The following is a 25163-nucleotide window of genomic DNA, read 5'->3' as shown; positions in this document are numbered from 1 at the left end:
GAAGAGAAGGCAGACACAGGACTCCAGGCTGTCATTCGTTAACTGTGGAAGTACCAGAGGCTGAGCCATCAGAGGGGAGGACAGGAACAGGCCTTCACCCAGACAGGGAGGAGTCTCAGCAGGGCCAGCCCAGGCCAGCTCAGCCTTTCATTCCCCAGCAGTCGGGAAGGGGAGGACCAGCCCCAGCTACCAGCCCAGCCGGCAGTGATTTTGGCATCTCCAGTTGCCAGGGGAAGAGGCAGGAGAAAGCAGGTAAGCAAGCGGTTGCTGGGGCCAGTCCTCCTGCCTAAAGAGCCAAGGCCAGCTCTGCAGAGCCCGGCAGGAGCCAGGGATGCAAAGAGGCAGTGAGAAGTATAAGGCGAAGAAAAACGTCTTGTGGTTACAGCGAGGCCTCCAGGGCTGGTGAGGTGGGCTGGACAGAAGGGGAGGAGGAGCTGTCCAGTTGGCTGGCTCCAGCTTCTGTCTCCAGGGGGCTCACAGCCCCTTTCTGGGCAGGAGCCCTGGGCTCCCGTAAGGCTGAAGCCAAGAGAAAGAGTCCAAACCGGGGCTATCAGAGAAGGGGGCGGGTGGGGCAGGGGCTGGGCTCAGAGCCCCTTGGAGTCAGGGCTGAAACAACTCCCCTTGATGATCCAGGAGGAACTTAGTGAAGGTATTGATGGGATTAATGGCCTTGAGGGTGATGGCAGCATCCTTGGCCCACAGCAGGTTAGGGCCGAAGACAACAGCCAGGTTAGTGTTGGTCATCTTGTTCTGGTCACAGAGGGCAGAAATCTGTGGAAGGAAAAGGGGGCTGCAGCAGGAAGCCACAGACGCCGCCTCCCACGCCCGGCAACCACGCCCAGGAGCAGCAGCCAGGGCAACTCCTCCTCCCTCTCTCCTCCAGGTAAGCGGTAGAGGCCCAGGCCGAGGTCTCACCTGCACCAGGAAGGCAGTGAGGAAGCGCAGCACCAGGTAGTTCTCCTCGGGCAGCATCTGGAAGGCCTGCAGCGTCGCCTCCACTCTCTGGCTCTCGTCAATGTCTATGAGGAATGGGGGCCGAGGTCACAGGGGCCCATGGCCGGACTGGTTCGGGAAGCCCTGTCATGAGGCTAGGGGGAAGACCCAACCAGACTTTCCTTGAAGGACAGGCCAAGCCCGCCTGCTCTGAGTCCAGCTGCAACCCCAACCTGCAGAAGCTGGAGAGGGGGGAAAGGGGCACTCACTGAGGAAGCCCACAACGTGGGAGTAGAGGTCAAAGGTGAGCAGGGGCTCAGGAAGCTCCCGGAGGAAGGTCTTGAGAATGACCGCTGGCAGGTGCAACTCATTGTACTGGTGGAAGTCCACAGGCAGCCCTGGGTGTGGGGAGGGGAGGAAGGGTGGGGAGGAGCTGGGCCGAGCCTGGAGACCAGCAGCCAATCCGGAGGCCAAGCAGGCCCCACAGCCTGACTTCACCCTTGGCCACAAGCCTCCTCCTCCCACTGAGACAGGGGGCACAGGGTCAGGCCATCTGGGGAGTGGGGCCCCCGAGCACACACCACAGTTACTCCTCGCCTCCGAATGACCCTGAACCCAGGCTCCAGAAGCCTGACCTACGAGAAAGTAGGCCTGGGACAACCAGGCAGGAGTGAGACCCATGTAATTATACCAAATGCCCCAGAAACCTCACACACGCACGCACATACACACGTGTGCGCGCGCGCGACCTGTACTGGCCCTCTGGGCTTCGACACATCCCTGGGGCCACTCACCCATGTTGTACTTCTGTTGCACTTCCCGAACAACTTGGGTGTTGGCCGACCTCCGGAAAATCCCCTCAGTGGTGAGAGCTGGGAAACAGTGGGGCCTGGTGAGTCTCAGAGCTCTGGGGCAACGTGCGGACTCCCCCGCCCATTCTGTGTCTTGGGGTCCCGGTCAGGGTCAGTGTGGGTGCTGGTGCACGTGGGACCTTGCCCGGCCCTGCCCAGCAGCTTCCCGAGGGGAGAGGGCCCCCCGGCACTCACCGTGGGCCTGTAGGTAGGCAATGGTCTCCCGCAGCACGAGCGGAATGGGCTCCTGCTCTGGGTTCTTCTCCCGGAGGCTGTGGGCACAACGCAGTGATGGGTCTGCAGCCCTCCTGGTCCCCAGGTGCCAGCCCCGCCCACCTTTCGCATACTCACTGCTGCAATGAGACCCCGAACTGCTGGTTGGGCAGAGGGGGCCGTGGTGGCATGGGCTTGGGGGCTGTCGCAGGGCTCTTCTGGGTGGATTTGAGGAAGTCATCATACCTGGGGAAGCAGCGGGGAGGGTCAGGGCCCCTACCTGGCTCTGCAGTCACTATGGCAACTCTTGTTTGTCAGGCACTTACTGTGCTATCTTACATGGATTACCTCATTCAGTCCTCCCACCAACCCAGCTTTACACAGAAGTGAAGACTTTAAAGAGATTTGGTTACAGAGCTTTTCAGTGACAGATACGGGATCTGGACTTGCTCTCTCTGACCCCATGTGCTGCCCCTTACTCATCACATCTGCTTCCTTCCCCTGTGTATCCTGGCGCTCTCAAGGCTGCTTCTCCCCTTGGCCGGCACATCCTACCCCCACAAACATGATATATGTGGACAATGTGCCCAGTGGGCACACACAGCCCGCACCCCGGTCTCACTTGAGCACTTGGCGAGGGATCCCCAGTTGCTCCAGCTTCACATGCTCGCTCAGCTCACTCAGGTAATTCACATAGAAGATCTTCTGCCCAAACTTGAAGCTGCCGATGGAAGAAAGGGTATGGGTCCAGGGTAGGCCTGCTTCAGCAGGCCTCCACTTTCTCCTCAGCAGCCCACCCAGATCGGACAGAGGCCTAGCCCCAAAGTGGTCGGTCCCCAGGATGCTTGGCTTCCTCAGGTATCTGCTTCACAGTTCAAGGGGAAGCACAAGAGACGGGTGCCCCGCCCTGGGCCCACTCACCTAATGATGGGCTTGAAGAGGATGAGCAGGGTCTTGATGAACATGGTGGGGTGCACGATGTACAGAGCCTTGATATTCTTCTTGTACCTGCAGAGGCAGAACGGGGAACTCAGGAGTGGGCGTGGTAGGAGAGGCACAGAGCTAAGCTCTTAATGTATAGTTACTGATTTGATGACTCATAGTAAGCCTGCGAGGTAAGTGCCATTGTTGCCCTATTTTACAGATTAGGAAACGGGCTCAGAGAGGTTAAGTAAGATGAAAGGTCACAGAGCGAGTAAGTAGAGAAACTGGTATTTAAGCTCAGGCCATTCCAACTTGAGACTCTTTGTGTTTAGTTTACCCAGGTGGGGGCGACCTGCCTCCCCCGGCATGGAATACGTTCCTGCCCAAGCAGAGGGCAGCCCAGAACCCGGCAGAGCTGCTGGCCCCCGGGCCCTGGAGCTCCTCCTAGGCCCTAACCCACTTGCGGTCAAACTCCCGGTAGGCGTCCCGGAGCCAGCTGAGGGAGGGCTTGTTGTCGCTGGTCAGGCCGTGGTGCAGGTAGAGCAGCGTGTAGTCGCTCTCCACATACTGGTCCAGGGTGTGCTTCAGGTACCTGTAAGGGACGAGCCCCACTCAGGCCTGCCCTGTATGCAAGTGGGGCCCCATTAAGACAGAACCAGTGCCCCAGGAATCCCCTCCTCCTGCCTCCACCAGCCCCTCTCCTGCCCTGTCTGTTCTGGCTGCATAATCAGTCACCCTGTTGGGGTGGAGGAGGAACGAGGTAGTGGCTGGGCTGGGTGGAGGAATAATAAGAACAACAGCAGCTCTCAGGTTTGAGCACTGACTAGGAGTCAGGAGACCAGGACTCTAACTGGAGCCGTCTCACATACCTGCAGTAAAAATGGGAATAACACTTCACTCACAGGATTGCCCCGAGTCAACAGTAAGGATGACAGTCACCATTTACCAGTATTAAGCTCTTAGTGTCTACCAAGCACTTTGTATGCAATATCTCATGCCTTCCTCATTATAATGGAGGCCAATACTATCCCCTTCTTATGAGCGAGGGCAGTGAGGCTCAGAGAGGTCAAGCACTTCTCTGAGGTCACACAGCTTGTGGTGGTGGGGACTGGAGGTGAACTAACTCCAAGTTTTGCCTTGTTGATCATGGGACAGCTCTGCCTTTTACACTCCCAGCGCTGTCTGTAGAACACTGTGCCCACGAAAGGGGATCAGGATGGTCAGAGGGTCCCCTCCCCTGCTCCAGTCACTGGACGTTCTGTGGACCAAAGACCCACACCTCAAGTTCCCTATGCTCACAACACAATACCTACCACCCAACACAAACACACATACCGGTGTTGGGCTTACCTGAGGTGGAGAAGTATGAATTGAATGAACATGAATTCCAGAAAGGGAGAGGAGCCCAGTGGAAAACCCTCTTTCTGGCTGGCCAACAGCTCCCAGGCCCCAGCAGGAACACCACTCCAGGCTGGGAGGCTGGGCGTGCAGGAATGCTAAGGGCTTCCAAGGGGAGGAGGGAAAGGAGGGGAGGAGGGAAAGAAGGGAAGGAGCCTTTTTTTTTTTTTTTTTAAATGATTTGGAAAGCTTACAGTTATTAATTAGAAATCTGACGGCTTTTGTTTTAATTTAATTAGTTAATTTATTTTTGGCTGCGTTGGGTCTTTGTTGCTGCGTACTGGCTTTCTCTAGTTGCAGTGAGCGGGGGCTACTCTTCGCTGCAGTGTGCGGGCTTCTCATTGCGGTGGCTTCTCTTGTTGCGGAGCACGGGCTCTAGGCGCGCAGGCTTCAGTAGTTGTGGCTCGCGGGCTCTAGAGTGCAGGCTCAGTAGTTGTGGAGCACGGGCTTAGCTGCTCCGCGGCATGTGGGATCTTCCTGGACCAGGGCTCGAACCCGCGTCCCCTGCACTGACAGGTGGATTCTTAACCACTGAGCCACCAGGGAAGCCCGGGAAGGAGCCTTGGGAAGTGCCCAAGGATGTGACTAAGTGCCCAGACACAACCTGACCTATCTCAGAGAGGCTAACCTAAACATTGGTCCATGGGTGCCAGCACTGGCGGACATGTGAGGTGTCTTATGCTGGATTTATTATCTTGATTCCCATCGTTATCACTATACAGTAATTTACCCCTTACACACATTGAGCACTTTGCAGTTTGAAAAGAGCTGTCACATAAAAAGATGGCATTTTGCAACTATAAAATAGCAAAAGTTAGGGACTTCCCTGGCAGTCCAGCAGTTAAGACTCTGCGCTTCCACTGCAGGGGGTATGGGTTCGATCCCTGGTTGGGGAACTAAGATCCCGCATGCCACGCAAAAAATAAAAATAAATAAATAAAATAGCAAAAGTAGTAGTGGAAATACACTCATCCTTTGATGAATGTTATGACCTTTTGGAGGTCAATAAAGTGATGTTTATCAGAAGCTATAAAATGTTCATACTCTGACCTGATAAAAATATGTCCAGGAATTTATCCCAAGGAACTAATCAGAGATGAACAGAAATGTTTTTGTAAAAGGCTGTTCATTATAGCCTGTTTTATAATGGGGGGAAAAAAATGAGCAGCAAAGAATATTGGTTAAATAAATCATAGGAGAGGTATAAATAGAATACCTCACAGGATGTTTCTGCAGACAGAACCAATCTGTGAAGTTGGATGTGAGAACAGTGGTTACCCTTTGGGGTACTGCCTGGAAGAGCAAAGGGAAGTTTGTAGGTGTGGATGACGTGGGTGTATTTCGTTTTTGAAAATTCATCAAGTAGTATACATAATGTGTTCACTTTTCTGGATACACATACGTCAATAAAATTTTTTGAAAGGATATCCTTGAAGAATGTTTAATGCTCAGAAGATAAAAATATTATGTAAGATACAAAACTGACTATAGAGTTCTGCATATGTTATAGAAAAAAAATGGGAAGTGAATACACTAAAATGTTAACAGTGGTTTTCTCTCTGGGTGGTGGGTTTATGGGAGACTTTGTTAATTGCTGTCTGTATTTTTTCTTAATAGCTATCGACATTTTTCTACATTCTTGAAATCTGTGATACTTTACAAATGAATACAATGACATTTCACATGGCTCAGGAGAGACCTGACCCCAAGCACACAACTAGTAAGAGGCAGAGTTGAAGTTTAACTGGTCTTCTGCATCCAAGCTTCAGGCACTTTCTATTTCAACCCCCCAGATCTGGCTGGACAGCTGGGAAAAGCCAAGTCTGAGATAATCTGACTGAAAACAAGATGACAGGACTGATGCATGATAAAAGCGCCTCCCTGCCCGGCCAGGTGGTGGCGGGGAGATCCCGCTGGGAGGGAGTGGAGGATGGACAGGACGGGTGACAGAGGGCTTCCCGAAGGCAGACGAAGCCCCAGAGTGGGAGCAGCCTCGCTCAGCAAGCTCTCTCCTGAAAGCTGGGTGCTTTCCCGTCCACCTCCTCTGACTTCCTCCCACTCAGCCCATAATGTGGCCAGGAGTCTATCACCTGCCTTGCCAGATGCTGTGACAATAAAACCAGAAAGGAGGACATGTGACTCAGCCACCCTCAGGCTGGGCTCCTTGGCCTGTTCCTGGCTGGGCCACGTGATGGGCCTGGACAAGGCTCTGCCTGCCTGCACGGCTGAGGAGCAGTGGGAGGAGGGCTCAGGAGACCAGAGAGAAAGCATTCACACAAAGCTGGGGAGACTCGGGCCTGGCCCTGGCTCACAGGCCTGCAGAGGCTCTGCAGTCAGGCCCTCCCCTTCTGTTGCCATAGCCCCGGACTGTCCCCAACCCCACACCAGCCCCTCCACACACACAACCATTCAGGATCCCAAAGAGCCGGTAAGGGCGAGGCAGACATTTGCAATTGCAGGGAGTGCTTTAAAGTGTCAGGAAAGCAGTGCAAGATGGAAACTGTACACACACTGAGGAGCCTCAGGAGGAAGTCAGTTATGGCTCTGCCTCCAGGGATCCCGCACCTGCTGTGGGCCCAGCACTGGCCTAGTGGCGGCTCAACGATGAACGCTTATCAGAACACAGTCTGTCAAACTCCTGCTTTCAATCAGCCTTCGGACTTGCATCAGGAGATTTCTAGACCAACCAGAGCTATTACCTGTATTTAGCTATTAGAACCTGGATAGGTATAGAAGTTGTTGGCACCAGACTTGGCACAAAATAACACTAATTATTCATGTAAATGATGAACAACTGCAACTGCCTCAGAAGCGCACCATATCGTTATCATAATCAGTCCTCACATTTGGACGGTATTTTACTTTTCAAAGCATTTTCAAATGCAGTATCTCACGCCTATGAGGAACAAGGGCTGTATTATTATTCCCTAAGAAGAGTGAAGAAAAAGAGGCTTAAAGAGATGAACACACTTTCCAAGGTCACACAGATGGTTTCCAGCACTAGAAACCAGATCTGACTCCTAGCCCAGTGCTCCCAATATAAAATGGCTCTCTCACTAGAAGAGGGGAGGCCTTGAGGGAGGCTTGGTACCCCTGGGGCAGGAAGGGACAGTAAAGAAAATGGCTCCAGGCCGTAGTGAGGATCTGAGCACAGGTTCCATCACTTCCCCATGGGTACTCACCCCAGGAGCTTGCTATGGTCCAGCTGGTGGCTCGGGGGCATTCGGCAGGCACTAAACACAATGATCTTCCGCCCATACTTGTCATCTCCTAGGTGTGGAGAAAGATGGAGCACAGTGGGTGAACAATAAGCCAAGAGAAGTCAGGTGAGGATCTGAAAGGCCAGGCCTGGAGACTGTACCATTTAGCGTTGGGGCCAGAGTGGCCCATGCGGACAGACCTCTGGGCAGGTGCCTGCACTCAAGGGTGTGTCACTGAAGAAAGAGGGACAGGTGGTCTCAGGGCTACAGAGCTGGGGCACAAAAAAATAACATGACTTCTTAAAAAGTCATGCCTGTGGAAACAACCCAAATGTCCATCAATGGATGGGTAGATGAAGAAAATGTGGTGTATCCATGCAATGGACTATTGGCTATAAAAAGGAATGGAGTACTGATAACACGCTACATTGTGAATGAACCTTGAAAACATGATGCTAAGTGAAAGAAGCTGGACATAACAGGCTACATATTGTTTGGTTCCATTTATATGAGCTATATAGGTAAATCTGTTAACAACAGAAAGCAAATTACTGGTTATAGGTGCTGGGAGGAAGGGAGAATAGGGATTGATGCTTATGGTTATGGGGGTTGATATGGGTGAAACAATGGATGAAATGGATGAAATGATGGAACTAGATAGAGGTGGTGGTTGTTCAACATTGTGAATGTACTAAATACCACCAAAGTATACACTTTAAAATGGTTAATTTTTTTTTTTTTTTTTTGGCTGCGTTGGGTCTTTGTTGCTGTGCACGGGCTTTCTCTGGTTGCGGTGAGTGGGGGCTACTCTTCGTTGCAGTGCGCGGGCTTCTCATTGTGGTGGCTTCTCTTGTTGCGGAGCACAGGCTCTAGGCGTGCGGGCTTCAGTAGTTGTGGCACGCGGGCTCAGTAGTTGTGGCACGCGAGCTCTAGAGCACAGGCTCAGTAGTTTTGGCGCACGGGCTTAGTTGCTCCGCGGCATGTGGGATCTTCCTGGGCCAGGGCTTGAACCGGTGTCCCCTGCATTGGCAGGCGGATTCTTAACCACTGCGCCACCAGGGAAGCCCCTAAAATGGTTAATTTTATGTTATGTAAATTTCACCATAACTAAGAAAACAAAAAAAGTCACACCCACCAAAGCAACTGTTATCTTGCCGTACATCATCTTAAAACTCCACACCTATTCCAGAAGCATCTCCTCTGAGCAGCCTGTATTTTAAAAACTTCTTGAAGCTACCTTCTCAGAAAGCCTGAGGCCAATGAGGAAATCAGTGTGATTACTTAATAGTCATGTCTTGTTCTTGACTACTAACAACACTTTCTGATTTTACTGCCAGAATTATTTGCCACAGTTGATTGACCTCTGGACATTTCTAAAAATCATTCCTTTCTCATTAAGGATATTCTAAAAAACATGGAGTAGAGAGGAGTTTGTAACACTTTGGGAAGGTGCTCATTTGAGTGTAATCACTGACGGATGTCTGTCCAAAACTAGTCACTATTTCATGGTCTGACCATCTGGCTTTGTCATGAAGCTGGGGAGCTCCTGAGACATATGCCACAGCCTCCCAAGGTGAGATGCTCTTCCAGGGTCAGTGTGGACCAGGGACTCCAAGCACAGCTCGATGGGGACAAGGCCTGGTCCCCACTCCCTCATGTCCCAGGGCCCTTCCCTTTATCTTTACCCTCACACCTCTCCAGAGTCATTCTTGCCTAATCCCCACTACTTCAGAGGCATATAAAAAGACCACTTACACAGCCCACACAGTCTGTCCTCCTACCTCTGAGGATTCAGGGATTCCCCAACAACTTGCTGAGTGTCTTCTCCATGTTAAATAAACCGTGATCTTGATGATCCTTCTTGGTCAGTGACTTAACCCAGGACTCAGTGCTTTTCCAAAGTGGTTGCCAAGGCTCTGACCCTTTTCTCAAGGGCTGGGGCAAGGCTCAATGGAGGGGCTGAGGAAGGCTTCTAGAATGTGGGCAGCATGGCCCCAGTCCCTGCTGGTGGCCCAGCCTGGTGCTCTGGCCTGAGCTATTGCCTCACTCCCAGCAGTCTCCCACTGTGTCCAGCCTCTGGATCAACCCCTCCAATGATCCCATCTCCACCCAGAACACTGCCTAGCCTCTGCTGGCCCTAGCCAGGACCCTCCAAGAATTTCCTGGGTCAGGGTCTGAGGCCTGGCCCACCAAACCCAGAGAGAGGCTCCGTTCTCCTTTCTAAACTGCCCCAGCTTCTAGCCTTGGAGAATTAGAAACATCTACCTGCCCTTGACTCTCCTGCCTTGACTCCTCCTTTCTTCCTGAACACCACCCCAAGCTGTATAAAAGCCCCTTAGAAAGGCTCACAGAACTTTGAGGCTTGGCCCCGCCAACCCCCTCTGCAGGCTCACACCATGCACACCTTTGGCCCAGTCCGCAGCAGGTGGCTTTAGCCTCTGTCTCTCATGCCAGACAGACTTCCTCTAGGCAATTCTGCTCCCCTCCTCTAAGCTAACTCCTTTGAATCCTTAAGACTCATCCCAGGCATAATCTCCCAGAAGCCTGTGTCCCCTCCTCCTCCCCGCAGGCAGGTTAGCTGTCCCTTTTCATAGCTCCCAGCATGAACCATCACCCGTCTCCGTCATAACACTTTGACTCTCCTGTATAACTATTTATGTGTCTGTCTCCTCTAGTGGCTGTGAGCAGCTCAAAGACAGGGACTGTCTTGTCCATCTTTAAATGTCCAAATGGTCCAGAGCCCAGCAACGTGGCAGGTATTCAATAAACGCTGGTCGCCTGTCACAGGTCGGCATTACACGGTATGCATGGTTCTATTTCTGAGTTTGCTCACAATGTTATCTGGGATATGAGACTGCTTTGGACAGTTTCCCAAAGCCTGGGGCAGAATTTCTCCAGACTTAACAAGCAGAGAACCCTCTGCAGGCATGTCTGAGGAGGAGACGGTACAGCTCCGTCCAGCAGCAGGTCTATTTTGAAAGACCAGGTGTCACCTGTTCCCCTCCACACCCTGGACCAGATCCTGAGGTGCTGGGTTCCTTCCAGGCCAGTTGGGGGTGGCTCTGTGGCCTGCTCTGATTCACTTCCCATAGGCTTTGACAGAAGAAAGAGCAGACTGGCAGTGGGCAGGGATGAAGGGTTAGACTGGCCAGCCCACCCTCGTGGACAATCTGGAGCTTCAGAAACCCCTGGGCCTTCTATTATGAGCCTGTGGGGCGGGGGGACATCATCTGTCTACTCCCCTCTAAGCAGAGGAAATGCCCAGGGTATAGCAGAAAATGCTGGGAGGAGCATGGAGGATTCTAAAAGATTCTCTTCATCACTGCCCTCCAACAGTAAGGCAGCTCTCATTGGCCGGCAGATTTGAGGACTTAGGCAGAGCAGAAAGTCTGAGCTCACAGGGCTCTGGTATTTACAGAGCTGGTAACTGGTTAAGCAGGCAACTGAGGTGAGAGGCCAGAGGCCTGTAGTTCCACCGCTCAGCTGCCCCAGCAACTTGTAAATGGGAAATTGGGTTCTCAACCAGGTTTCCATCAATGGGCATCCACCAATGTCATGATGTAATATAAAAAATATTACAAGCACATGCACGTGTTTTCTGGGGAAGAGGTCCACACCTTTCCTATTTTCAAGGAGGACTCCTGACCAGTTTCAAGAACCGCTTCCCTGGACTGTACACTCCTTGAAGGAGGGAATGTGCATTTCTCCTCAATGAATCCTCAATGCTGGGGACCTCCCTGGTGGTCCAGTGGTTAAGAATCCACCTTCCAATGCAGGGGATGCGGGTTCGATCCCTGGTCGGGGAACTAAGATCCCACATGCTGCTGGGCAACTAAGCCCACGCGCCACAACTACTGAGCTCGCGCACCTCAACTAGAGAGCCTGCATGCCACAAACTACACAGCCCACGTGCTCTGGAGCCCATGCGCCACAACTAGAGAGAGGCCCATGCGCCGCAATGAAAGATCCCGCGTGCTTCAACTAAGACCTGACGCAGGCATAAATAAATATTTTTTTTAAAAAATCCTCAGTGCTGACTACTGGACTTGTTCCCAAAGTAGGTGTTTTATAAATGCATGCCAAGTAAAGTCAGGATGGGGATGGGGGACAAAGGAGGGGGCTCAGAGAGGGACTGGATGGCAAGACTCCCAGACCAGCAAAGAACGAGACATGGGCAACCCCAGGGCTTAGCCCGTCCTCTCCTCCCTGGAGTGGAGTCCCATTGCCCAAGTCCTTGAGTGGCTCGGGCATTTGCCAGCAGGCAGGGTAACGGCTCCTACAAGAAGCATGTGTAAAAAGGCCTGGGAGTCCCCTCCTGATCTCAGAAGATTCGAACAGATTTACCCTGGAAACTGAAGGGGAAGAAGGAGCTGGCAGCACTGGTGTCTCCAGAGCGCTGAGGGAGAGGGCTCAAAAAGGAGGCGCAGCGTTTGTGGTGAGCACCAGGCAAAGACCAGCCGCCAGAGAATGAAACCTCTGCATTCCCCAGATACGGATCAGGAACTTCCCAGGGGAACCTGGGTATATCATCAGCAACAGAGCAGCTCCTCTAGCAGGTGTTCTGGGACCCGCCACACCAGCGCACTCCCGCGACCTGAGAGCAGGCCAACCAAGGAGATGGGAGGTGGGGGTCTGGGGCACATTGGTGAAAATGTGAAATTGTCAGGAATACTGCAAGCCAGCTGACATCATCGTTGGTGGCTAGAAATCTGCTATTTGTAGTTAGAAATTACACATTTTACAAATAATACAAATAATAGCCTTTTCTTTTTTTTCTTTCTGGAGGGCCAACTATTAAACCTTTACCAGCACTGGAAAGAACCCACGTGGACCAGTCAGGTTTGACCGTGGAGCATGACAGCTACTGCCAGCAAGGAGAACAGAGGCTACAGAGGAGTTGGGGACATAACCCATCCTCCCTTCCAACATGGGCTCTTTCTCTGGTTTCCAAGGCCAGGAAACTGGCCTCCCAGGAAGTCACCATAGTCTCATCAAACAACTCCTGCTCTGGCAGTGCCAATCCAAACTCTTCTCAGCAGTCAGAGAGGCATACACATGGGGGACACCCCACCAGAGGAGCCCTGAGCCAGCACTCAGGCCAGGCCATTGCTTACAGCCAGCCCCACGACCCCCATGGACAAGGCCCCCCTCCCCTGGAGCTCCTTTCCCTTTGGGCTCTGGATGTGTGGGCTCCCCACACAGTCCCCACCCTGTCAAACCTCCCATAAATCCCCTGCTATTTCCAGCTCCCAAGTACCACCAGCTCCCAGCTCCCAGCTCCCCAGAGTGGGGCTGCAATTAAGCTGGCTCCACCTGGCCTCCACCAAGAGCCCTTCTTGATCCACAGCCCAGAGAGGCCAAGCACAGAAAGCCAGGAACACACCTACCTGGCTGGGCCCCCTCAGGCTCATCGCACCCTGGAGAAACAGAAACATGTTGCAGCTCTGCTTGCAGGGGTCACCTGGTGGGGATGGGGGCAGTCTCCCCTGCTCTGCCTTGTGACTTGGCCACATAGCCAGGAGGATGTCAGCAGAGAGACTCCTTCACATCAGACATCCCCATGCCCCAGTCAGGTCCATCTCTAGGAGTGAGGAAAGTTCTGAGCCTTCAGGTGACTCTCCTGTACTCAGGGCAGTATCAGGCCAAAAAAGAACTCTCAGCCTTGCTTCTGTAGGGGTGATAGAAGCCATAGCCAAGTCCTCCAATCCAGACCAGGGCAGGCATCAGGAACACAGATGCCAAGGAAACACCCTGATGTTAGGAACAACCCTCTCAACTGCCCCATCCCTCCCTGAGCCCAGCATTCAGGAGAGAGGGAGCTCCCTGCTGCTTCCCTATGGCCGGATGCCTCCAGGGCCCCCTCAGCCAGCAACACTCAGGGCTCCAGGGGCCACAAGCTACCTGGCTCCCCTTGCCCACCCCAATGCCTCAGGGCAGGGCCATGCTGCCATTCTTGCTTACAGCTGAAGAAAAGACAAAAGATCCTACAATTCCAATTTCCTCTTCTAGCACTAGGACCCTACAGGCAGAAATCAGGTCATCAACATCTCTGCTACCTCCCTTGCTCCTGGAGGCTTCTGGGTCTTGCATTATGAACAGGAGGGTGGGAGCTCACTGAGGCCAAGACACAAGGGGGGCTCCGCACTCATTCTTAGCAGGGTAGCACATCTGCGGGGAACCTGATGCTCCAGGAGTCATGTGGCTCCTAACTTCTGGAAGGAGGCTCTGCCATTCCAGACTTCCTTGAAGGTAGGGTTTCCCTGGAGGGACTGGCACCTCCCTGCTCCCCAATAACTGATGGGGAAGAAAAGCTGACCTGAGGGCAAAGAGAAGGGAGATGAATGAACACTAATTGAGGGCCAACTACGTTCTGGCTGTGGGCTAGGCCCTGATATACGTTCACCATTGTCATCCTCTCAGCAACCCTGTGAGGAAGAAATGAGCTCAGACTGCAGAGCTGGAAATCAAACCCAGAGCTTTCACAGTGCCTCCCACACGCCATCCGCCAGTGGAGATGATGAGGTCACAGGTCAGGATGTGGTTGCAGGTGAACAGACCAAGTGGCCCTCACAGTCAAGTCTGTATTTTTAATGAATGATCCATGGAGCCTCAAGAGCCCCAGGGTCAGGGGTCAGACCGGCCCCTCCCCTGCAGCCCCTTCCCCTAAGGCAGGAGGGCCTGGCTTCCTTAAGCCAGGGATGCAGACTATGAGGGAAAAGGTGCAAGGCTGGGTGTACTCACCTGCCACCTCCACAATCTGGTGCCGGGCAATGTCGTAGTAAGGGTCATCCCACTTCAGGTGTGTGACAGGTTCCGGGGAGCTGCTTTTGGAGTCATCTGAGGAACACAGCAAAGTCAGGGGATCATCTGGGGGTCTGGCACAATTTTCTCCCTGAGATTCGTGCTCTTTGGCCCTCCCCCCAGTAAGGCTTGTGCTCCCAGCCCCACCCTGGGGCTGGTCTGTTTGCCCGCATCCTGTCCTCCTGGGGTCTTCCTTCCACAGGAAGGGGGTCTCCCCTTCTAAGGCGCTTATGGCTGCTGAGATCCAGCCGTACCCACCTGACTTGGGAAAGTCGGGCATTTCGTCTGAGGGCCAGTTCTTCTCATCAATGGAGGCTAGCTTCAGCTGGTTCAGAGCCTGGCTGGTGTCATCCAAAGTCAGGTCGTCCTGCAGCTCTGAGAGTGGGTCCATGGCCAAGCCTCCGCCCCACAGCTTCACGCTGCAGAACCTGAAGAGAACCCTGAGAGACAGGAGGAAGTTGGCAGGTCAGTGACACACTCTTTTCACCCATAACTTCTATAGCAAGCCCTCCTGCTCCCACTCTTTCCTCCTCCAAGCTCCCTTGTCCCTGTTCCTCAACATTTCTCATCCTTGCCAAGAGCTCCATGTAGCTCCTCCTGGCTTTCCTGGCGGCACAGTTTTCTGGCATGTTGCCAGAAAAGGCAGCTGGGGCATAGGATGGCACAGCTCAGTGCCTGCCTTCAGGCCCTCCAGCTGGATAAGGAACAGCTGTGCCAGGCCCTGCACTGCCCACCACCCAGCTGGTTCAGTCGAGCAGTCCCAACTGCAGAGGTTCAAGGGCCATGCCCCTCTCCTCCAGGGTCGTAGAGCACAGAAGCTTCCCAGGCCCCAGCAGTGATGGGGAAGAGATACTGCAAGAATCTAAGGAGCACAGGGCTGCTCCAAACCCCTGCCTGAAAAAGGTTAGCTGTGGCCCTGGCTACTCCATCCGTCACTCCTGGCCCAGGGAAGAGGAGGTGGCCGGAGACCATAAGACCTAAAAAAAAAGGCCATGGCCAAGGGGCCCAGCTGGGTTTGCCCCAGGACAGGAATGAGGAGCAGGAAATGGAATCTTCCTGCCAGTCACTGTGACAATCTGCAGGCTCCTGGAGGCTCCCAAGCCCAATCTACTCTGGGGGGAGCTCCTGACACTAGTTTCAAGGTGGGAAAGATCAACAGACCTCCTTAAGGATTGGGGGGTACAGGTGGATAAGGAGGAAGCCCATGACACCCAGAGTCCAGAGATCCAGGAAGTGGAAAACAGAACAACAGCTGTTGCATGCGGGGAGGGAGAGGAGCCAACTCTGAAACTGGGTTTGCCCAGGTCTGGGGTGTGGCCTTAAGGACGTGGCTGAGTGCAGCCTGGAGGAGGCACCTTCTGCCCTCAGCCCTCACCAGAAGCCAATCCCTCTCCCTTCACAAGCTCACCATATGTGTGAGGGAGGGAGTTTCAATTCAACCCACTCGACCAACCCCAAAGAGGCTGCTCTAAGTCCAGTGCATTCCTGGAGTCTCAAAAAATGACATATATGGTCACAGAATCAGCAGGGCAGATAAGGAGCACAGACAAGACCCAGGCGTGGGTAGGGAGAAGAGAGGAGAACTGTGGGTCCAGATCCAGATCCTGAACACCTCTGAGCGATGTGACAACCGCCTGCACACATCACAGCAAAGACTCCATCCGGATGGCAAACCAGCAGCTCCCTACTTACTTACTTAGTAACAACCTAGCAACAACTACCCTGTTACCAGGGCAACCACACTGATTCAGTGGCAAAAGCTGTTTGAAGCTCCTGAGCCAAAACTGAGCCGCCAAACAGCCAGGAAAAAAAAAAAAAAAAAAACCAACTTATTTTTCTTCCTCTTCCTCTCCTCTGGCCTTATCTGCTACCCTTATTCACTGCTCACTACCAAAATACAAGTCCCTTCCCACAAACACAGAGAAAGAAGTTCTCTATTGTTTGGGAATGCTTATCTCCTAGCGAGTGCTGCTGTACCCCTCACCCCAGCTCCCCATTCCAAGCAACCCTCAGTCTTGAGAAATCCACACCTGATTCAGCTATAAGCTCCTCCCCATATTCAACCAGGAAGCTGTGAGGGCTCCCCCAAAGGGGCCCCTGGCCAGGTAACAGGGACAGAATTTAGCTCACAGTAACCCTCCCCAGGCCTGAGCCTTCTCTCCATCCCTTCTGTTTGGTTACTGCCCAGGCACCAAGAGCTCCTTCAGCCCTGCCCACAGCAGTTCCAGAGAAGTCTTTCTGCACACAGTGGGTGCTTGATGCAGTGAAAAAAACATGGGATGAGATACATGAAGAACTGGATTATAGCCCTGACCGAGTCACAAAGATGCTGAGCAAGTCCTTTTCCTATCTAGGCCTAAATTTCCTCATCTACAGAAGTGAAGGCTCCTCCCAGAAATATAATTCTCCAGCATTCTAAATTACTTGTGCTGAAGTGAACAGCGGGATTAGAAGGAACAGCTGGGAGTTGAAGTATGTGTGAGGGACAGAGTGGGACACTCTCTAAAAGGGAGACGAGCTTGAACTCCACCTCTTCCAGTAACTCTTCTATTTTGTCAGTTCTTCCAGAACTGACCCCTCCCCCATCCCATAAGCTCCTTTTCGAGCGCAACTAATCACAGTTGTTTCCACCTCCCAGCCAGCCTAGCCTCCCTCACTACCCTCCAACCCACAGCTGTTGCCCTCTGTGAGCCCAGAAGCTCAGCTCCCATTCAGTGGGGGGGGGGGGGGGGGGGGGGGGGGAGGCGGTGAGGGAAGCTAGTGCAGGGCAATTCTAACATAAAGTAGTAGAAATGAAGCATCCTGGCTGCCTAAGACTCCTGTCACTTACAAGTCCTGCTCCACTCTGCAAAATACTCCTTATTGTCAGATTAGTTTTTCCCTTCTCAGTTGGTAAAATCTCTACCTTTACAATAATCTTAAAGAATCACTTTAGGCAGAAGTGTTAACCTTTGGGAAGTCCTAGAGCTCTCTGAAATTCTGAAGAAATTTGTGGACTTTTTCCCTAAGAAAAATCAGCACATGCATGAAATCTTGCATGAATTTTAAGGGGTTCACAGGCCCTCTTTCCCGTTTAAGAAACCCTGCCTACTCAAAATTACATCTGGCACAGAGTTGATGCTCAGTCATTTGCTGAATGACTGAACAAATCAGTTTGTATCCTAAGAGGAAAAGGGAACCAAGCACCATGAACTGGATACAAATTATCTTTTCACAACAGCACCAGTGAGGTATGTATTACCAAACCCATTTTACAGTTTGAGAAACCGAGGACCAGAAAAAGTAAGCAAGTTGCTTAGGGTCATATAGCAAGGTCAAGATTTTAATCCATGTCTACCTTAAGGTGGTTGCTTTGTGCAGGTCAATCCCTCAATACTTCTCTAATGGACTGTCATTCAAGCGATTCTCAAAGTTCTACAAAAGGGCAAAGTAAAGCTTCTCTCCTAATCTCCTTCGTGGACAACTGAAATAACAACTTAAAATCGTATTCTCTGGCCTGGGGATCGCCCTCCTAGTTGGGGCTCCAGAATTGTGAAAATTCAAATCCCACAATACAACAGCAAAACTTTTAACTACAATCACATTTGCATAGAGCTTCATGGTTTACAAAACCCAGATTGGGTGTAATTATCCCATTTCACAAATTAAAAAATAGATATGAAAGTGTGGCCTAATAAGTGGCAAAGGTGGAATACTTCCCCCAAATTTCTTGGTCTTAGTTCTTCCCCAGGTCGGACCAGGGAGACTTCCCCTTCCCACGAGCTTGCTCAATGACAGCGAGCGAGGAGGCCAGGAAGAAGGCAGCAAGGAAGTAAAGTCCTCTCACTTCAGACCCTCGAGGGGGGCCGAATCCCCGCAGTAGGAAGGCCAGGTTCCCAGGCCCCATTCCACCCTTCCTCCCTTCCTCGGTTCCACTCGGATCCTCCCCATCCGTATCCCAACCCTTCAGAAGACCAGGCCAGTCCCTCTCCTTCCCCCACCACCTCCCAGGGAGACCCCGCGCGCCGCAGCTCACCGTGGTGGGGCACCGCTCTCTCCGCCACGCCTGTCAAAGACAGGCAAACATCCGGCTCCGCGGTCGAATGGGAACCACCCCCTCCCTGTCGCTTCACTCCTCAGCCACTTCCGCCACACCTCCGACCCACTTCCGACCCACTGCCCGGTCCAAACATGGCCTTCCCAGGAGCCCCGCCCACTTCCTTACGTGCCCGCTTACGTGCCCGCCTGGAGGAGAGACAGTATAACCGTCCGACTCGTCCCTCCCAAAAGGAAGCCATTGAAACAATTAGTTCCTCTCTACCGGATACTCAACTCCCTAGTGGACCTCCGGAATTCTAAACTCGTATTGTTCTCGGACAGAGATTTGCCTCACCACTACTGCCAAACTCCCAGTCCTGCGCACCAAAGAGGTCTGACTCTTAACGATTCTTTCCCGAGAGGAAATTTGGTAGTCAGTGACTGTTTCCGGGGGGAGCTGAGAAGGTGAGTCTCACTTCCGGCGGAGGGAGGCTTTCTGACCCGGGATGGAGGAGGCGAAGGAGCTGCCGTTGGAGTGGGAGAGACTGCAGTTCGGTGAGTGACCTGCGGTGTCTCCGACCCTCGGCCCTGGCCTAGATACTCCTGACGTTCTCTGGTCAACTCTTTCCCCCGCCGACCCTTTTCCTCCCGAGCCTGGCATCCTCCTCCGGTGCCCTCAGAACCTGTGGGAGCTTCTTAAGAGCCCTCGAACCGCCTCAAACCTTTCCGGGGCCCCCTTGGAGCCCTTACAGATCCCTCAGACTCCTAAGGCCTAGCTGGACCTCGGGTTTTCTCCCTCACCTTTCCGCACCCCACGACCTCTTGGGCCGCTTCCTCACTGTCTTCCTCTGTTCCTGCAGCCCCCGATCCACGCCTGGGCCCGGACTCAGGATGGGGCCCTTCCAGAGAAGGCTGTGCACAGGAGCTCAAAGACTTCTCGCCCGGACCTACCCGAGCCATCCTCGCTCTAAAGAGCCTCCCGCGGGGCTTGGCCCTTGGCCCCTCACTCACCAAGGAGCAGCGCTTGGGGGTCTGGTGTGTTGGGGAACCCTTGCAGCCGGGACTGCTCTGGGGGCCACTGGAAGAGGAGTCTGTCTCCGAGCAGAAGGGCCATGGAGTGAAAACAAAGCAGAAGGAGGTACTGAGGGATAGGGCGTTACCTCTCCGTGACTGAAAATTTTGATCAGACGTTTCTTGATAACTTTCCAGTTTGTTAGAAGATGCAGGGTGTTTCAAGAGATAGGAGATGGTTTATGCCCTCTCTCTCAGGGACTGTCTCATCCCCTCACTTGCGGTAGCTGAGGAGGTGCAAAAAGTTATTAAAAGGTGGATTAGTAGATGGGACTTCCCTGGCTCCAGTGGTTAAGACTCCAGCGCTTCCACCGCAGGGGGCGCGAGTTCGATCCCTGGTCGGGGAACTAAGATCCCACAGGCCGCACAGCGCAGCCAAAATGTAAAAAAAATAAAAAGGTGGATTAGTAGAGTGTCAGCAATGACGACGAAAGTCAAGAGCAAAGGTTTTTGGAATTAAAAAGCCATGGGGAGACTTCCCTGGTGGCACAGTGGTTAAGAATCCACCTGCCAATGCAGAGGACACGGGTTCGATCCCTGGCCTGGGAAGATCCCACATGCCGCGGAGCAACTAAGTCCGTGCGCCACAACTACTGAGCCTGCGCTCTGGAGCCAGCGAGCCACAACTACTGAGCCCAGACGCCTAGAGCCCGTTCTCCACAGCAAGAGAAGCCACCCCAATGAGAAGCCCACGCACCACAACGAAGATTAACCCCTGCTCGCAGCAACTAGAGAAAGTCAGTGCTCAGGAAGGAAGACCCAATGCAGCCAAACATAAATAAATAAAATAAATAAATTTATTTAAAAAAAAAAAGCCATGGGATCAAATCCCAGCTTTGTCACATAACTAGTTAGATGGCATGCCACGTTTAACTCATATGTAAAATAAAAGAATGGCCGTTTCCTTTATTTTAATTCTCCAGGATTATTTGGAGCAAAAGATGAAAAAACACAGGTAAAGGATTTCATTGCATAAGTCCTGAAAAACAAATTTAAAGTTGATATATCTCTTACTACTTCTTCTGTTTGGTATTCACTGAAAGGCAATAATATGTTCAATTTAGTAATTCACCACACTTTGGGAGGGAGGTGAGGGGACAGTTTTTTGGGCCTTTATTGAATGAAAACTCGAATGGCATAGTCCTATAGAGGCAGACCAGAGACTGTTAACCTTCCAGGGGCTTCATCTTAGATCTGTCTCAGGAGAAGTTACATCAGGGTTTTTTTTTGTTGTGTGTTTCACCCTGGTCCCCTCAAACACATGGGAGAAAGACTTTTATTGGTTTATTTCAGGACGTGTCACTAGGCCCATGGGGAGATGTGTGTGCTTGTGAGCAGAGTTCAGGCTGGACTAGGTAAGTTACAGGAGAGTATGTAGTGAAGATGCTCCTTTGAGGCTTTCTGTTGTGGCATGGGATGGAACTGGAAGCTGACTTCTGGTTCCCACCCAGGGATCTTTTGCAGTGAGTGTTCCAAAGGCATGGGATCCTTTAGGACTCAGACTGCCCAGGAGCTGGGGCTTTCAGGGAGGGCCGCTTGAAGGGGATCTCCTGAGCTAGCTCTTGCTCTGCTTTGCAGTTTGGTGCAGCGGGGCAGGCTGGAGGGTGAGGGAAACGTGGCCCCAGTGCGGATCAGCGAGAGGCTACACCTGCAGGTGTACCGGGTCGTGCTGCCAGGGTTTGAGCTGCTGATATGGCCCCAGCCTCCCTCGGAGGGCCTGAGCCCCACCCAGCCCGGGCTAGAGGAAGAGGCATCCTTGGCTGTGGTGACAGACGTGGAGTCTGCTGTACAACAGGAAGTGGCCTCCCCCGGGGAGGATGCAGCAGAGCCTTGCACAGGTATGTATCAAATAAATGCTGGCTTCCCCAATTACCACCAAAATAACCTGTTGATAAGACAAAGCAAAGCTTATGGCGTAAGACGGTAAGGGAGAACAGTAGCATTTCTGAAAAGGAAGGGCGAAGCCTGGATATTTATCGAAATTTTGAAGTCTGGTATAAGGTGGATTTTTCAGTGTGGGATGGGGTCGGGGCTCGATCAGTATTGGGTAAGGATCATGACATAGTAGTTTAGGATTTGTGGACACAGCAAGGCTAGAATTTTCAGGTAAGAGGTTCAGAGAGTTTGGGGATGTAAACTGTCATTTGATGCTTTTTATTAAAGAGTGACAAGTCTTTTCTTTGGAATGAACAACATAGTTGACTCTTGAACAACACGGGGGTTAGGGACACTGACCCTCCGGGCAGTTGAAAATCAGTATAACTTACGGTTGACCCTCCATATCCAAGGTTTCACATCTGTGGTTTTGCATCTGTGGATTCAACCATGTAGTGCTGTGGTATTTACTGTTGAAAAAAATCCTCGTATAAGTGGACCCGTGCAGTTCAAACCTGTGTTTTTCAAGGGTCAGCTGTATAGATATTTGCAAGTTTTATCTTCCTGAGTTAAGTTTTCTGGAATAGTAAGGTCACATTGACAAAGACAGCAAGTTGTGTATAAGGTTTCCAGTTTTCTTATGTTTTTTCTGTTTGGGCTGGGGATGGGGATTCCTTTATTTTCACGTGAGCTAAAGTGAGGAGGTGGTGGTCTCAACTCATCCTAAGTGCATGTCTCCAGAGGGAGAACAAGGGCACTCTGGGATGGCCTTTCTCTAGAAATTATCCAGATGCCTAGACACTGTGGTTCCCAGGAGAGCCTCCCCAGAAGGCACCTGAGACTGGACAGAAAGATAAACAGAGTGTGTGACTCATGTTCCAAGGAAGAGATTGGTGTCATTGCTCCCATTGCAGTTCAGGGGCTGAGGAGGAGAAGACACATATTCCTATAATTTCCTGGTGAGACCACCGTGACCCCCTGCTACAGTCTCTACTAAGCCCAGCACCCCATTCTTGCCTTGCAGATCCTGGTTACCAGTCACCCCCCCGCATCCAGGCAGTGAGCCCTGGACTTAAGCCCCAAATCCAGGACCAGGTTTCCAAGGAGAGCCAGCCACAAGGCCCATTGCCTCAGGATGGCCGTGTAGACGAGGAGGACCCACCCCAGACCCAGATGCCACCTGAACCTCAGAGCAGCTCCACTCCCCAGCAGGGCCCTGAGAGCAGTGAGGCCAGTTCCTCATCTTCTGCCAGGGGCCCCCAGCTGCATGCTTACCTAGTCAAGAAGTTGCGTAGCCCCAGTGATCAACGGCCACCCAGAGCGAAGACCTCAGAGCCCGGGGCCTGGCAGAGCGGAGAGCAGCAGCACCCTGGCTTCCCCGCATGCTTGCGGAGCGCCCCTGGCCCGGTGGGAGGCTCCCCGAAGCGGGGGCGACGGTACCGCTGTGCGGAGTGTGGCAAGGCCTTCCTGCAGCTTTGCCACCTGAAGAAGCATGCGTTCGTGCACACGGGCCACAAGCCCTTCCTTTGCACCGAGTGTGGCAAGAGCTACAGCTCAGAGGAGAGCTTCAAAGCCCACATGCTGGGCCACCGTGGGGTGCGTCCATTCCCCTGCCCTCAGTGCACCAAGGCCTACGGTACCCGGCGAGACCTCAGAGAGCACCAGGTTGTACACTCAGGTGCCCGGCCCTTTGCTTGCGACCAGTGTGGCAAGGCCTTTGCCCGCCGGCCCTCCCTGCGGCTGCATCGCAAGACACACCAGGTGCCGGCGGCCCCTGCCCCTTGCCCGTGCCCAGTGTGCGGGCGGCCCCTGGCCAACCAGGGCTCCCTGCGGAACCACATGCGGCTCCACACGGGGGAGAAGCCCTTCCTGTGCCCACACTGCGGCCGGGCGTTCCGCCAGCGGGGCAGCCTGCGCGGGCACCTGCGGCTGCACACAGGGGAGCGCCCTTACCGCTGCCCACACTGTGCTGACGCCTTCCCCCAGCTGCCTGAACTGCGGCGCCACCTCATCTCCCACACCGGGGAGGCCCACCTGTGCCCCGTGTGTGGGAAGGCCCTCCGGGATCCCCACACACTGCGCGCGCACGAGCGCTTGCACTCAGGCGAGAGGCCCTTCCCGTGCCCCCAGTGCGGCCGTGCTTACACGCTGGCGACCAAGCTGAGGCGCCACCTCAAATCCCACCTGGCTGACAAGCCCTACCGCTGCCCCACCTGTGGCATGGGCTACACTCTCCTCCAAAGCCTCAAGCGGCACCAGCTCAGTCATCAGCCCGGGGCACCCTCCAGCCCACCCTGTGTGCCACCTGCCACTTCTGAGCCCACCGTGGTGCTCCTGCAGACTGAGCCAGAACTACTGGACACATGCAGTGAACGGGGCGGATCCCCAGCCCCGGACGTCTTCGAGGTCACCCTTTCCGAGAGCCAAGATAAGTGCTTTGTGGTGCCCGAGGAGCCAGGTCCTGCTCCCAGCCTGGTGCTCATCCATAAGGACGTGGGCTTTAGCACCTGGGCAGAAGTGGTGGAGGTGGAGACAGGCACCTGACCACCCTCACCTTCCCTCAGCAGAGCTCTGTATGAAGACTGGTGTTTCTGAGCTTGGGTGTCTGGATCTTTCTCTTTGGGTTCCCTGATAGAGACCAGTCTATGAGAAGCAGGTCAAGGACTTCCCTTCCTGCTTATGGATGACCACTTTGTTTCCCAAGACTCTTAATAAGGTAAACCACTTCTAGATGTAAGATCTTTTTATCAGCTTCCGGTAGAGCTTGTCCTGCCACCCTCCCTGGGAACTCCTCAAGGTGCTTGTTCTTTAAACGTTGCAGAAGTGACCCTGCCCAGTGAGGTAGCCAGGTCGCAGGCAGCACTATTGCCCTGCTGGGGTGCTTAGTGCTGGAATAGTCACTCCCATCCAGCTCCCTGAAGGACAAGCATTTCTATTTGGAACCAAACGGAATGACTTGTGAAGGTTAAAAGGCCAGAGACACTCAGCTGACAAGTCTCTGAGTCAGGCATTAGATTATTTTGGCAGCTTTTCTCACCACCGAAGGCCTGTGAGGTTGGTTTTTGTTCTGTGCTGAAGGACACCAGACTCACTGGAGGTGGCTAGGGCAGGTCAGCACCCTTCTGTGTATCTGGCCAAAGGCAGCCCTGTTGAGGGAAAGAGCTAGGAATGAACATGTGTTTCATGTTTCATCAGCTGCAGGCCTGGCCTGCCCGAGGTGCTGGGGACGCGGCTGTGGACAAGACAGAGGCAACGCCCTTTACAGAGCTCAGGTCTACAAGGGGCAAAGAGCAACAGTAAGAGTTTAAAGAGGAGCACTCCCCAGTACTGTGGATGTGTTTAATGGGATGGGTTAACTTGGGGGCATCAGGGAAGGTGTCCCCAAGCAATTATAATGATAATAAACAGCCTTTGTTGTGGGCCAGTCCTTTATGTGACTTTATTTATATAATCCTCATAGCAATCCTGTGAGATAGTTATGAGGACAGTCAGGAACAGAGAGCTTTAAGTGTCCTGCCCAAGGTGACAGAGCTACTAGGTGGCAGAGCTGAGATTCAAATCCACGTAGTTTAGCACTGGAGTAAGGCTCTTAACCTCCACACTCTAGTGTCCCGCATTTCAGCTGAGACTTGTTGGATGAGGAGGTGCGGGGGAAGGTGGGGATGTGAGGAGCTGCATGTGAAAAAGCCCCATGGTGAGAGCCTGGGTGTGAGCCCTGAGACCAGCATGGCTGGAGCAGAGAATGAGGGGAGGGGGGCAGGGTCAGGTCACACAGGCCTTGCTTCAAGAGTCTGGACTTTATTCTCAGGACATTGAGGGGCTCTTTGAAGGGTTTTGAGCAGGGGAACGATACGATCAGATTCATGTTTGAAGAGACCAC

The 25163-nt window shown here is 53.0% G+C and overlaps 2 protein-coding genes across 3 annotated transcripts; one reads left to right on the top strand and one right to left on the bottom strand.

Moving 5' to 3' along the window:
- Nucleotides 1–435: 435 nt before the first annotated feature.
- ARHGAP1 (Rho GTPase activating protein 1) lies at nt 436–18491 on the bottom strand. Its single transcript, XM_007181165.3, has 13 exons — nt 18336–18491; nt 14579–14760; nt 14261–14356; nt 7502–7589; nt 3382–3513; nt 2919–3005; nt 2620–2718; nt 2136–2243; nt 1980–2056; nt 1728–1805; nt 1203–1331; nt 916–1019; nt 436–771 (listed from the first exon to the last, which is right to left on the bottom strand). Exons 2-13 carry the CDS (start codon nt 14709–14711, stop codon nt 601–603), a joined length of 1302 nt encoding a protein of 433 aa, XP_007181227.2. The 5' UTR covers nt 14712–14760; nt 18336–18491; the 3' UTR covers nt 436–600.
- A 2-nt stretch (nt 18492–18493) lies between these two features.
- Nucleotides 18494–24710, top strand: ZNF408 (zinc finger protein 408). Of its 2 annotated transcripts, XM_007181164.3 has the most exons (5): nt 18494–18892; nt 19198–19475; nt 20702–20763; nt 20987–21246; nt 22308–24710. In XM_007181164.3, exons 1-5 carry the CDS (start codon nt 18844–18846, stop codon nt 23825–23827), a joined length of 2169 nt encoding a protein of 722 aa, XP_007181226.1. In that variant the 5' UTR covers nt 18494–18843; the 3' UTR covers nt 23828–24710. The 2 variants fall into 2 exon arrangements, with proteins under 2 accessions (XP_007181226.1, XP_057408063.1); XM_057552080.1 differs by lacking the exons at nt 18494–18892; nt 20702–20763 and having other exon boundaries at nt 19337–20363.
- The last annotated feature ends 453 nt before the right edge of the window (nt 24711–25163 follow it).

Source organism: Balaenoptera acutorostrata, chromosome 9 (assembly GCF_949987535.1).
Source record: "Balaenoptera acutorostrata chromosome 9, mBalAcu1.1, whole genome shotgun sequence".
In the NCBI taxonomy this organism is placed as follows: Eukaryota; Metazoa; Chordata; class Mammalia; order Artiodactyla; family Balaenopteridae; genus Balaenoptera; species Balaenoptera acutorostrata.
The sequence above is the reverse complement of the archived record's forward strand: the minus strand, read 5'-3'. Positions and strand labels throughout refer to the sequence as shown.